General features: G+C 65.4%; 1 protein-coding gene across 1 annotated transcript; it reads right to left on the bottom strand.

Annotated features, from left to right (window-relative positions):
* Positions 1–4120: 4120 nt before the first annotated feature.
* Positions 4121–11609, bottom strand: PPM1J (protein phosphatase, Mg2+/Mn2+ dependent 1J). Its single transcript, XM_019546818.1, has 9 exons — positions 11141–11609; positions 10697–11017; positions 9845–9957; positions 8318–8402; positions 6696–6814; positions 6377–6440; positions 6080–6187; positions 5659–5810; positions 4121–5440 (listed from the first exon to the last, which is right to left on the bottom strand). Exons 1-9 carry the CDS (start codon positions 11429–11431, stop codon positions 5293–5295), a joined length of 1401 nt encoding a protein of 466 aa, XP_019402363.1. The 5' UTR covers positions 11432–11609; the 3' UTR covers positions 4121–5292.
* Positions 11610–12712: the final 1103 nt, after the last annotated feature.

The following is a 12712-nucleotide window of genomic DNA, read 5'->3' as shown; positions in this document are numbered from 1 at the left end:
GGGGCTCGCCTCAGGCTCCGCGCGCACCTGGGGCCAACCGCTTGTGCCGCCGGCCCCATTCGCGGGCTTGGCACGGGAGACGCTTTCCTTTAAAAAAACACCCAGAAGACGACAAAATGCCGCCCAGAGCAGCTGTCTCCGGGGGAAGGGTTCAAGGAGAGGGAGGAAGCCAGAGGACTCCATGAGGAAAGCCCTGGTGCCCCGCACCCCCGGCCATCCTCAGCCACGGGGCAGAGCGAGGGCTCGGCCGCTGAGCAGGGCCCGCGGTCTGGAGGGGCCCCGGGTCGCAGCCGAACTGGTCCGGAGGCAAAAGGACTCAGGACGGCGGTGATCTCTCTTACGCGACTAGAGATTTGCAAGCTTTCGGGCACAGGCGCCCTTCCTCAGGCATGGGAGAGTACACGGCTTGGTACAATCGCTCCTCTGCCTGCCCTGTGCCCCAAAGCTTGCCAACGAGGATTTATGTTTATTCTTTTTGCAAATCTCTACTGGGTCTAATAAAAGCTGTCACCTCTGCCATGAGTTCTCATTCCTTATGTCATTTATACGCATATAAACGTGCAGGTCATTTATACACATAAATATCAGCCCCTGAGGCAGGAACCAGACGCCGACCACGTCATGCTCTGCCGGCCCCAGCGCACCCTGCCTTTACAGCCAGCTGCTGCTCCAAGAAGACTGGAAAGCCTGATGCGATGCAATTTATTTGATTTTCAGGGACAGTTTTGTGGTGCACTGAGTCCCTGAAGGCAGGGGGGAGCAGGAGGGGCAGTGAACCACCTCAAGGACGCAGCACGGGCTTCGTCTCGCAGCCAGGCCTTTGCCCCAGGGCAGAGGACGCATTAAGGATCAGACATTTACTGTCACGGACTCAGAACAGGTCGCTCGGGCAGTCGTGACCGGCACCATCGCTCTTCAAGGCGAAAGCTGAGCTCCAGCTGGGACGTGGGAGCCGGCCCCTCGGTCATGTGCCGTGGGCTTGGCAGGGGGCTCAGCCCACCGTGATGCCTCTGCAGGGTTGCGTCTAGCTCTGGGTCAGCGCTTCCCAGCGTCTCCGGCTTTGCACATGGAGCTGGGTCGTTCCCAACAGCAACAAGCAGCAGGGGAAAAAAGAGGCTGCGAGCACTTCACCCCCTTTGTTCTCAGAAAGGGACAGCCAGACGCAAGAAATCGCCAGGCTGCCCCTGCGTGAACCCGCTCTGGCAGCCCAAGGCTGTTGCACCAACTCCGAGCAAGCCTCAGCTCTGCCCCCGCTCCAGCCATCGCCCATCTCGTCCTCGCGACCACAGTTGTCCCTCACGTGGCCCCGGGAGCTCTGCTGTCACTGCTGACGGCCGCGCCTGAGATCAGGGCCTCTCTGTTGCTCGAGGCCGAGGCAGACAAAGGGACCAGGGAAAACAGGTCCTGTCCCGCCGCCAAGCAGCACGTCCCAGGCTGGGCTGGGAGCGGGGCGCAGCTTTGCTCAGGCCCTTTCTGCTCGTTTGCATCCTCCAGAGCTAGCTCGGGCCTTGTCCTACCAGCAAGGCAACCTTTCCTCCGCCACCTCAGCCTACACAATGCCCCATGGGGCTCACTCCCCACTGCCTGGTCCTTTGTGCTCCCCCCGCATGTGCCGTGCCCCTCATCTGAATGCTCCTAACAGAGAAAACGAGGGCTGGGAGGGCCCTCAGGAGGTCACATCTAGTCCAACCCCCTGCTCCAAGCAGGACCAGCCCCAGCTACGTCAAGGCTTTGTCCACCCGGGTCTTAAAAACTCACAGGCTTGCCCTGGTGTCACATTGGGCCACTGGCAGCAGTTGCAGGGGAAACCCCAGTGCAGGCCTGTGCCTTGCTGCGCTGGGGGTCGCGTCCCTGAGTCAGAAGCAGCCTCTGCCCCCCAAACTGCTGCTTTTAAGGTGGGTGACAAGTGGGCGAACACACGGTGCAGGTGGAAGCAGGGGTAGGGACCCACTCAGTCGTGGCAGCAATGCACATTCCCCCTTTGCACAGGGATTTGTTGGAGGAGGCATGAAGCAAAGATTTACATTTTTACACATCCACACATGCATGCACACACTTGTACACACACACTGGCAGTCCCAGCTCCTGGCGTGGACACTTGTGACAAAGCCACGCCAGGCCCCCTGGCAGCTGAGATGAGCTGGACAGTGGAAATGCAGGTGCGCCCGTCTAGTGCGTCGGCACGGCCAGAGCTCCGGCCAGCAGGCAAGGGAAGAAGCAGCGACCGAAGAGCACAGGAGGAGAAGGCACCAGGGAGGTTTTCCACAGGCCCTGGCATTCCCAGCTCCTGCTCCTGCTCCTTCCTGCCCCGCGGAGCCAGGAAGCTGCTAGGAGGGGGAGACAGTGGCCATGCCTGAGCTCACCCCAGAGGAGGGGAGAGGAGAGAGCCACCCCGCCTTGAGTCTCCCTGCCCTGGCTGGGGCCCCAGGGAGTCTGCAGCTCCCCTCTTCCAGAGGCTTTCGGCTTTGCACTCCTCGTTTCCCAGCCCTGCTTGCACTCGGACTCTACCTCCCATGGCTCACCTCTGGGAAAAAGAGGCCTGGAGCAGGGCCGGGACAAGCTTGGGCCTCCCCTGCTCCGTGTTGCCCAAGCTCAGCCAGGGTTTGCTCCCCCACTCTGCCTCCCACGGGCCCTCCACTCCATGTGTCACGGGGCTGCTGGTGGCTCCCACAGGCACCTGTGCATTGCACACAGATAACGTGTGCACCAGGGCTGAACTAACACGGCCCTGGGAACCTCACAGATGTGGCTGTCCGAGGTCCCGGCCTTGGGGACGTGCTCATTGCAGTGTTGGAAAAGACCAAGCAGCAGCTCTGGCTGGCTCGGGTGAGCGCAAGGATCAGACATCGGCTCTCCACCCCTGGCCCTCAGCGCCATGTCTGCACCCCGGCGTCTGGGTTGGTTGGAGCCTCACTGGTACAAATGATAATGCCTGGTGCGGGCGCATGGAGAGTCAGACCCAGCACACAGAGAGCCGGGGACCTGGCGAGATTTACTCCCCTCCCGCGTAATGGGCACAGGACCCATTCCACACTGGCGTGTTGCAAGGCCACGTGTAAAGCAGCTTGCGATGTCTTTCCTCCCAGCACCTCGGAGCACGAGGCCGCGTCCCCCACCCTGCCCCTCGGGCCGGGCACTGCTCCGTGCAGCCTGGCACCAAACCATCAAACGGAGGGATTTGTAACCTGTTAGCTAAACTGTGGCAAAAGGCCATGACACACACATCATGCAGCTGAAACAAGGCAGACTCGGGTCTCACTTATGCTGCCTGGGTTCAAACTGAACTGAAATGGTGTCCCACAGGCAACTTTGAACTAAACCTGTCAAATGCAAACAGGAGTGGCTGCCATGAAAATCCTGATTCTAGGTCTTTAGCAGAAGATTTCTAGGGGATTTTCACACTGTGGATGTTTGTTGGTTTTGAAATCCATTCCTTTTCCACCCCAGCCTGGAAATGCACAGCTCAGTGTCGTCCCCCCAGCCTGCAGCAGCACCTGGAAACACGGAGCCGGCACCCCCTAAATACTCAGCATGGTGCACGGGCCGCAGCTCAGCCCCCACCCAGTCTCTGCACGGGCGGCGAGCAGCTGGCACCCGTGTCACTGGAGCAGGCCTTGGACAGCACACCCAGAGACTAATGAGTTTTCATGGATCCTAATGAACACCTCGTTAGCCAGGTTGTCAATCAGGGACTGCCTGATGCCTGGCCTTGATCTAGCCCAGTGGCCACAGGCCCCCACCATGTCTAAGGGCCCACCAAAGATGACTATAATCCACCAAACGCATGTGAACCCCCACACTTACAGTGCAAAGGGGCCTGCACCTCCCTTCGCATGTTTCTAGGGGTCCACAAATGAGGAGAGGCTGGAAACCCCGACGTAGCCTGTTGATTCAGAACAGGCGCCCCTAGGCACCACGCTCCCGAGGGCAAGGCTTGCAGTCTGCAGCGACACGCAGCGCTCCTGCCTTCTGGCGCCCACAGGTGCGCCTGGATCTGGCCGGTCGTGGCCCGCGTGAACTGCCAGACCCTCGCCCAAGAGCCGAGCCGCGCGGGGAGGGCGCCTTCCTCCAGCACAGAACCAGGACGCCGGCATGGCAAGAACTGCACGGATGCCGCTCCGGTCCCGCTGGGTGCAGCCAGTTTATTTACGTGGCGCAGCTGCAGAGAGACAAGCCGCGCTGACCCAGCGCAGATGCTTCGCAGGTGCCCCCGACGACAGCAGGACACAGACACAGGCACAGCCAAAGCGCAGGCCAGGGACAGCGATGCCTAGCTGCAGGGACAGGATGGCCCCCTGAACCTGCGCCCCCCTGCTCTGCAGAGACCGGGGAAGCTCCTGTCCCAGGTGAGCTGTTTGCACGAGGCGCTGCCTCTGCTACCCGAGCAGACCTGCAGAGCAGCGCAGCTCCCGGCAATGCAGAGCCGGCCAGGACCGAGATAAGAAATCGCCTCTTTAGGCCCCAGGGCAAAGCACATGCAGGCAGCACAGGGCGGGTGCAGCTCTGCGGGGCTGGCGGCTGCCATCAGAGCTGCTCAGGAGGGATCTGCGAGTTGAGCAGCGCTCGGAGCAGCTCTTCGGTGAGCAGCACTGAGCTGAGTACCCCCAGCCTCAGAAACACAGCGCTGACGTGATGGGGACGGGGGGCAGGAGCCTCGGGACAGAGGGCTGGCAGATGCCCCATGCTACTGGCACAAGCACCCCCACGATGGGATGCCCACCCCGTTGCGAGGGCTGAGACGAGGTGGCCGGCAGCGAGGGCTGCACAAACAGGGGGGCGAAGCGTGACTCCCTGCTGTCCCTGGCACCGCTGTTACCCTGCAGGAGAGCCCGGCCCGGGTACTGGGGCAACTGGGTGCCCAGCCCAGGGGCGCAGGGGGGCACTAGCAGTGAGCACAGTGTTGCCAGCCAGCACAACACAAGAGAACAAAGCAAGGAGCTGCTGACGGCAGGCGTGCGCACCACCGAGCAAGGGGAAATCCAGCCCCTGGCTGCACTCGCCCATCCCGGCAGGCACGGCGTCAGGGAGCGAGGTCTCAGAGCCCAGCAAGAGCTGGGCATCAAAGCCAGGGGTGGCTATGCAACAGCCCAACCTTGACCCCTTCCCCTGGGGTGCTAACAGCTTCTTCCCCTCGCTGCCGGGGCAAAGGCCGGGACGCGGCAGGCAGCTGGATGGGGGTGCAGGTCGAGGCTCCGTGGGGATCCCGCCGCGCGCCCACCTCCAGCAGCACCAGCATCCCGGTCACAGGTCCTTTCCGGAGGCATGAGGCCGATGGCCTGGGCCGGCCCAGCGTCACGTGTAATTGCCGGGGCCGCCCAGCGGGATGACGAAGACGGAGATGTCGTCCCCGGAGCCCAGCTTGTCGTTGGCCAGGCGCCAGCCGCGCTCCTTCAGCACCCCCCGGGACCGAACCACCAGCTCCTGCGCCACCACGGTGTACCTGCAGCGCCCGGCGCGGGGCACAGAGCCCTCCGTCAGCAGCCAGGCTCCCCCGCTCACGGAGCGGGTACAGGCACGGCCGCGGGATACTGCAACCTGGGGAGGAGGATGCGCCTCGTCCTCCCCCCGGCCAGAGTTCACAGCGCATGACTTGCCAGCAAGTCCCCTGCGCAGGGCCCTGCGGGGTACGGGACACACTGCCCCCCCGCCACGACTGACCTGCAGGGGTCATTGGGCTCGTAGCCCATCAGCACGTCCATGACCACCTCGGCCACCTCCTTGTCGTTGGTGACGTCCCACAGGCCGTCAGTGCCCAGCACCAGGACGTCGTCGGGGCAGTGCTCGTACTGCGTGAGGTCGTACACGCGGACCTGGGGGCGGCACGCAGGCAGGGCTCAGCCCAAGGCACCGTCCGCCTCCCTGGAGGCCGTGGACCGAGCCCCTGGGCTCCAAGAGCCAGAGGCGGTTGCACCCCTGGCCTCCACCCCGGCAGCAGAGAGGCTGGGACACCTCAGGGCCTCCCTGCCCTGCCCCAGCCCGAGGTTCCCCGCGGCTGCTGCTAGGTGCCGCTGGCTTCGGGCGCTCGCAGGTGACCCAGCCCAGAGATGTGCGGCACACGGAGCCAGCCAGCCCGACCCACCTCGGGGTAGCAGGACAGGAAGGGTTTGATGTGGATGTTGGAGCTGTACACCTTCAGGTCGTGGTCTCCCAGGCCCCGCGTCACCCCAATGGTGGCCATGACCCGCGCCTGGCAAGGGAGCAAAGCTGACAACATCACAGCCCCGCTCGTGGAGCCCGGGGGTGCAAAGTTTTGAGCCCCGGTCCCACGCACGAGAGGCTCCCCCACCAACCTCCCTCCCCCACCCCCCCACGATGGGGTTTGTGCCCTCAGCCCCTGGCCGCCTCGCCGCACGCGGCTCCTTCCACAGCACTGCACCTTTTTGCCTTCTCCATAGATGAGTGGGAACTTGAGGTCATCCTCCTCTATCTTCTTGTAGGCCCTGGCGGAGGCAAGCAGGGAGGTGGCACGTTACAGGGAAGGCGCTCCTTCCACCGCTGCAAGTGCGCAGCGACTTTCTCGGTGCCGGCTCTCATTTTATAGCGGCGAGGGAGGCGCCTGCCCTCGCAGCTTCTCCCACGCAACCCGCCGAGACTTGCGGGTGCAGGGGAGGAGAGGGGACCCCAAAGCCAGGACAGCCATGCTGGGACCAGAGCACCCAGCCCCCCCAGCCGGGTGACCCCGACCCTGGCGGTACCAGCCGTTCATGCTTTGGTCACGGTACAGCATCTTCTTCCCCAGCTCCTTGTGCTGGATCCTCCGGGGGAACTCCAGGTGCGTGAACTCGTTTCCCAGCAGTTCGGGCCTCAGAAACCCCTGAGGGGAGACGACAGGAGCCGCAGCTGTAAAAGCAGCCAGAATCCCCGGGAAGGCAAGCCAGACGCACGCCCGGCTCCCCGGCAGCGAGCAGGGGTTGCCAGGGAGAGCGGGACGCAGGATGCCCTCTGCCAGGGGCACGGGCTAGCAGCAGGCATCTGGGCTCCATGCCGGCTGAATGCTTTTGCACTCTCTGCACCCCGTGGCGGGTTTCCAGTTGGGGTCCCCACGCTCTGGGCTGGGCATCAGGGGCTCCCAACTGCCACGGGGGAGAGGGCTGTGGTTCGGGGGCCTTGTGGCAAAAGAGCCGGGCCCCGCAGGGAAAGCCACTACGATGGGGTTGCTCTTGGCCACGACAGCAAGAAACAGCCCAGTCGGAGAGGCTGCAGGCTCGTGTTTGAGAAGCACTTCTGGAGGGGGCTTTAGGGATACCCCCGTCCCACATGAGGACCCTGCAGCCACGCGTGCGAGCCCACCTGGAGGGGCCGGGGCGTCAGGCATGGGCGGGGAGAGGGAGAGGCGCTGCAGCCCTGCACTGCAGACTTGGGGGAAGCCGGGGGGCGGGGGCCTCTTTGACCCACTGCAGCAGGAGCTCACAGCCCCCACGTGCCCCAGCTCAGGGAGCATTTCCTTGAGCTCTTCATCCCACCCCCTGCAAGGAAAGGCTCCTCCCAGGGAGCTGAATCCCTTGGGACCCCCGCCACGCAGCAAGAGGGGTGCAGGGGCAAATCCATGTCAGAGGAAGCGGATGGAGGAAGAGGGAAGAGGGGATGGAGGGACGCAGTGCCAAGGGGCAGACAGGTCTGCCGGGAGGGGGGCAGGAATGGACGCGGGAAGCATCGCTGCCATGCAGCTCGCCGCACGCCAGCGGGCTGCAGCCCCAGGCAGAGCACGGCAGCATCGTTACCAGCCCACCCCGACCAGCCCCTGGCCGAGATCGACTCGTCCGGGCCACGAGGGCCAGCACAGATCTGTCCTTCCTGCCAGAGCCGGCGGGAGAGGATCCGTCCCCACGCGGCTTCCTTCAGGCTCCGCAGAAAGGCTCCCCAGGGCCACAGCCCCACAGCGAGCTCCTCCCAGAGGCGACAAGGGACTCGAAACTGGCCACGGTGGGCAGAGGGAAGGGATGCTGGTACCCCAAGCTAAACTAGCAACCCCACGGCATCACACAGAGGCTGCCGTACACCACGGTCTGCACCGGGACTCGGGTCTCCTAAGGAGGGAAGGCCTCGTATCCCCTTCCCCACTGTCCCTGCGGCATGAGGCCAGAAGGGCACCAAGCCATGTCCCGCTGTCTGGCCCCTGGGGCCGGACACATGCCCTGTCCCCTCCAGCTGCACCTATCTGCAAACCTGGAGCAACAGGGGAGCACCCCTGCTTTGCCCCAAGAATGCATCGTTACGCCGCAGATCCCTCCCCAGCTCCCCGACCCCTTCATGGGGGCACAGGTCCAGGCGGTACAGGGCTGGGGGCAAACCAGATGAGAAGAAAGGTCTTTCTTACTAACAACTGCAGCCTCTGCCTCTCTGTCTCTGGAGTAAACTCCCGGGACATTGGAATGATTTCCCCGTTACGGATGATAATGGCCCTGCAATGACACGTGGAATGAGGAGGTTAGACAGCGGAGGCGCGGCGCGTGGGCAGCCATCCCACCCAGGGGACCCCGACGCTCTCCGCTTTCCAGCCCAGCTCCGGACCGCTTCCCGGCTGCAGACAGCTAGCTCCCAGGAGAGCGGCGGATGGAGCCTGCTGCCTGGTCCAGCAGCACCTTTACGAGCAGACAGGAGCTGAGCGAGGGCAATGGCAACGGAGGGGGAGAAAGAAGCGCGGGGGGCTACGTGGAGGGAGATGGTGCAAAGGTCACGGGAGGTGGATACGCAGGTGGATTTCCAATACTGGGCACAGTCGTCAGCCTGACAACCCAGGAGCCCCAAGGGGAATTTTCTTACAGGGTCACTGCAAGCCGATGGGATCTCATCCCCTGTGCTCACGCTGACTGGGATGGGACAGCCTGGGGAGCATGGGGAGGCCGATGGGGACTGTTAGGAGACGAAGCCGACAGCGGCAACCGGGGCCAGTGGTGGAAGACACGTTGTCTGCCGGGCACGGGGCTTCCAGCGCTGAGCACCGCCGCAGCAGGGGACAAGGCTTTGCACCAGGGACTTTTGGCTCCGACCGTGGGGCCAGCACCCTGCCCCAGCATCTCCGCTTTTCCTAGCCAGGGCTCAGCTGCAGCCTCAGCAAACCCCTCCTTCCCCACAGCCCCCATCTTCTAGCAGGCAAGGACTGGTCCTGCGTGCACCTCAAGCAACGGCACCCACGTGCCCGGGGCAGTGTTGGTCTGAGGGGGGAATCTTTAAAAGTGCCACAGCCTGTCACCGGGATCCAGGCTCAGCTACGGGGCGCCATGCAGAGCTGGGCTCGGCCCCACACTCGCCTGCCTCAGGTTTCGTGCCGTGCCAGGTGTGTGTTGCATCAGAGCCACCCCGGGAAGGGCCAAGCCCTGCACAGCGTGCATGCCCGCCTGGCCTGGGGCAGGGACACAGGCTGCTCGGCACCTCCGCACACCTCCCCCAAGGTGACCTTTGCAGACGGCCAGCTGGGCCCAGGGTGCAATTCAGAGCACGCAGCAGCAAGGCCTGCTCTGGAGAAAGGGCAAGAAACCCTCGCTGCGGCAGGGTCTCGGGGAACTGCCCGCTGCTCCCGCTCTGGAATTGCGCCGGGCGACGATTCAAGACACATATCCCGAGATGCAAAAGACCCCTGCAGACGGAGGGGCTGCAACGGCACGGAGCAGCCCGCGCCCGTGCCTGCCGTCTGCGTTCAGGTGAAGGCACCTCCCGCGCCGCACGCTGTCCCGGGCTCCGGCAGAGACAGCGAAGAGCGCTGCGAGTCGGGCTCCCCGGCGGTCACATGCCTGCAGCAAGGTGGTCTTGCAGCCGGAGCGCTGCCCTCCTGCAGGGCCGGGGACGCGCCGGGATCCCTCTCCGCCGTGCAGGCAAGGGGCTGCCCTGCCCCGCGCCCCCGTACCTGCTGTCCCCCGCGTTCGCCACGTAGAACTTCCCCAGCAAGTAGACGGCCACCAAGGCGCAGCAGCCGCCGGCCACGTGCCGCGTCGCCTGCTCCCGCTCGATCTGGTCATCCTGGGGGAGGAGACGGCCCGGCTCGAAACGGCCACCTGGACCCGGAGCCCTCGCTCCCAGCGCGGGCCCCTGCCTGCACCCCGACCTTCTTCCCCAGGCCTGCCGGGATCTGCAGCCAGAGGATTAGCGGTGGACTCTCCCCCTCCCCCTGGGCTGCATCTCTGCCCACCGGGCTGGACCTCTGCCGGTGCAGCCCCGCCAGGCTCCGGGGCCCAGCCTTCGCTCGGGCAGCGCAGGGGAAGCCCCGCGCCGGCGGTGTCAGCCGCGCAGCGTGGTGGAGGGGCAGGGGCAGAGTCCTGAGCACAGGCCGGAGAGGCCGCAGCGAGCCAAGCAAACACCCAACCAGCCCAAAATAGTCCTGCGCTGCCCCGTCAGCATCTTGGCTGCTGAAGGAAGGGAGGGAGGGCACATTCCAGATGGAAAGCAGCCGGCCGGCCCAGCCTGGGCACGTCCCCCGGCCTGCTCCGGGGCGCTTGCCAACCTGCACCTGGCACCCCGCTCGCTGGCGGTGCGGCTTTCTGGGGCTCCGGCAGCAAGTGGGGTGCTGTGGGGGGACAGGAGCGCAGGCCGGGGAAGCAGGGGGGGCTGCAGAAGCTGCAGGGGAGCCGCTCGCTAGGGCGCAGGGAAGAACAGAGGAGTCCTCCCTTCTCCCACCGCCACCACCCTGGGCCGCGTCTCTCCGCTGCTGCCGGCAGCTCCGGCTCGCCCCGCTCCCCCGAGGCTGCCCCTGCTCGCTCACCATCTGCTTGAAGGCGTTCTCGATGGCACCGATCACCAGGCTCTCGTGGGACACCGCCTTCTCCAGGTGGAAGCGGGGCAGGGCGTCGTTGAGGGGCTCCGCATCCTGCTCCGCCAAGGGGGCCCGGCTCGGCTCGGCCAGCGCCCTGGCATCGCTCTGCAGGCAGATGGGGGCGGGCGCCGGGTCCCGCAGGACGTGCACCAGGTCCCGCAGCTGCTCGCACACGTGTCGGTGAAGCAGCTTGGAGGCCATGATGGCGGCACCGCTGCCCGCGTGTCCGTCAAACAGCCCCCAGTAGTGGAAGCACAGGCCCTTCCTGCCCTGCGGGCACAGAGGGGGGTGAAGCAGGGGGCACACGGGTGAGGGGTGTGCCCCCGCAGCGACCAAGACAGCCGCTCTTTGCTGCTGCCCCTCCGTCCGCGGGGCAGGGGGTCCACAGCTCACCCCCTCTGGCTCTCCCGCGGCTGGGTTACCCCTCTGGCCGGGCCTCTGCTGCACCAACACCACCTCGCAGCAGGCCTGGTCCTCGTTGTGCTGGCTCTTCCCTGAGTTTATCACCCTGGCCAGGAGGAAGAGCGAGGGGTGAGCGCTGGCTGCCCCTGGGAGGCTGCAGGGGTGTCTACACGGGGCACCCCTGCCCGGAGAACTGACTCCCGGTGTGGACGGGCTCGTTCTGCGCTCGTTCCACATTCCAGCATCCACCCAGGCGCTAACCAGGACTTCTGCTCCCATCATTTAATGCCAATCGCTTCCCCGTGCAGACGAGCCCGAGGGGCGAAGCTGGACGGGAGCAAAGCCCCACGGCTGCAGACCCGGCACCCCCCCGCGGGCCGGAGAAGCCGTCCGCGCCCACGCCGCGAGCAGAGAAGCCCCGGTAGGAGACGAGGGACTGGCGCAAACACCCCAGCTGCAGAGCGGCGGGGCCAGGCTCGTCCTTCGCTGGCAAAGAGGTGGACACCTGCTGCCCGACAACCTGCCGCATCCCCGCAGCCACGGCTCGGGAGACGCACGCCGAGATCAGGCCTCGTCCGTCTGGCGCCGACTACCAAGCGCCTCCCAGAAAGGGAAGAGAGCAGCAGGCAGAAGCGTTTGCACACACGCTCGCACCAACTCAGGCCCTGCTTCTGCAGAGCACATTTCAGATCCCAATTGCAAAACCTGCTTTGTGGGAGGAAGTCATCGATATGCAAAACAGGATGTGCACCGTAGCAGTTCTCCAGCGGTTTGGAGGGAATCTTGTGACCGGCCGGAGAAGCTGACACCGTTCAGCTTCGGGGGGAGGCCCTTGCTGCTGCGTGCTCGGGCGCGGGGCCGCTCCCTGCGGCGCGCGGGGTCTCACCGAGGTGGAGCCGCGCAGGGGCCCGGCCCCGGGCAAGCCGGAGCGCGGGACAGACAGCCGCCCCTCCACAACGCGGAGGGCAATGCCAAACCCACCCACGACGGCTGCCCGGCGCGGGCAAGGGCGTCCCTTCTGCAAGGCGCGTCTCAGAGCCACGCACCTGGCTGCGGCCCCGACCCTGAGCAGGGTTCACCCTCACGGAGATGTCTGTGCTGGGGGACGGGGCCTGCCTGCCCTGCCCTGCCCTGCAAAAGCGAGGGTGTGAGTTGCCGAAGAACAGGACAGAGAGCAGGGGATGGTGAATGCGGGCCCTTGGCAAAGCCAGGAGCAGGGAAGCAGCGGGGCGGGAGCCGGGGAGCAAACACGGCTCTCTCGTGCCCTCGCAGCTCGTTCACCATGGCACGTCTAGGTGTGAGCGCGCGTCCTGGGGGAAGCTCGGCCCTGCTGCGTGAGCCCTGCGCGCCTGGGGTAAGCGCCGGGGCGGAGGCAGGAAAGCCCAGGAAGGCCGGGGTGCGGGGCCGGCCCCGCTACAGGGAAGGCAAGAGCCCGGGCCCGCCAAGGGGAAGTCGGAGCCCGCTCCGCGCAGGAGCCCAGGGTTCAATTCCCCCTGGCCAGCACACTTCCCCTGCGAGCCGAGAAGGCGGCTGCCGCCCGGGACCCTCCGCCAGGAGCGGGGC

Source organism: Crocodylus porosus, unplaced genomic scaffold (assembly GCF_001723895.1).
Source record: "Crocodylus porosus isolate Cpor-Errol unplaced genomic scaffold, CroPor_comp1, whole genome shotgun sequence".
NCBI classification, from domain to species: Eukaryota; Metazoa; Chordata; order Crocodylia; family Crocodylidae; genus Crocodylus; species Crocodylus porosus.
This window is presented reverse-complemented; position numbering and strand designations above follow the sequence as displayed.

Excerpts from the sequence above, each read along its gene's own strand:
- PPM1J (XM_019546818.1), bottom strand. The coding sequence starts at position 11,431 with ATGATGGGAGCAGAAGTCCTGGTTAGCGCCTGGGTGGATGCTGGAATG. Across the intron at positions 6,815-8,317 it reads GGCAGAGGCTGCAGTTGTTA|GGGTTTCTGAGGCCCGAACT; the intron begins GTAAGAAAGACC and ends GTCTCCCCTCAG. Across the intron at positions 6,188-6,376 it reads TCTATGGAGAAGGCAAAAAG|GCGCGGGTCATGGCCACCAT; the intron begins GTGCAGTGCTGT and ends CTCCCTTGCCAG.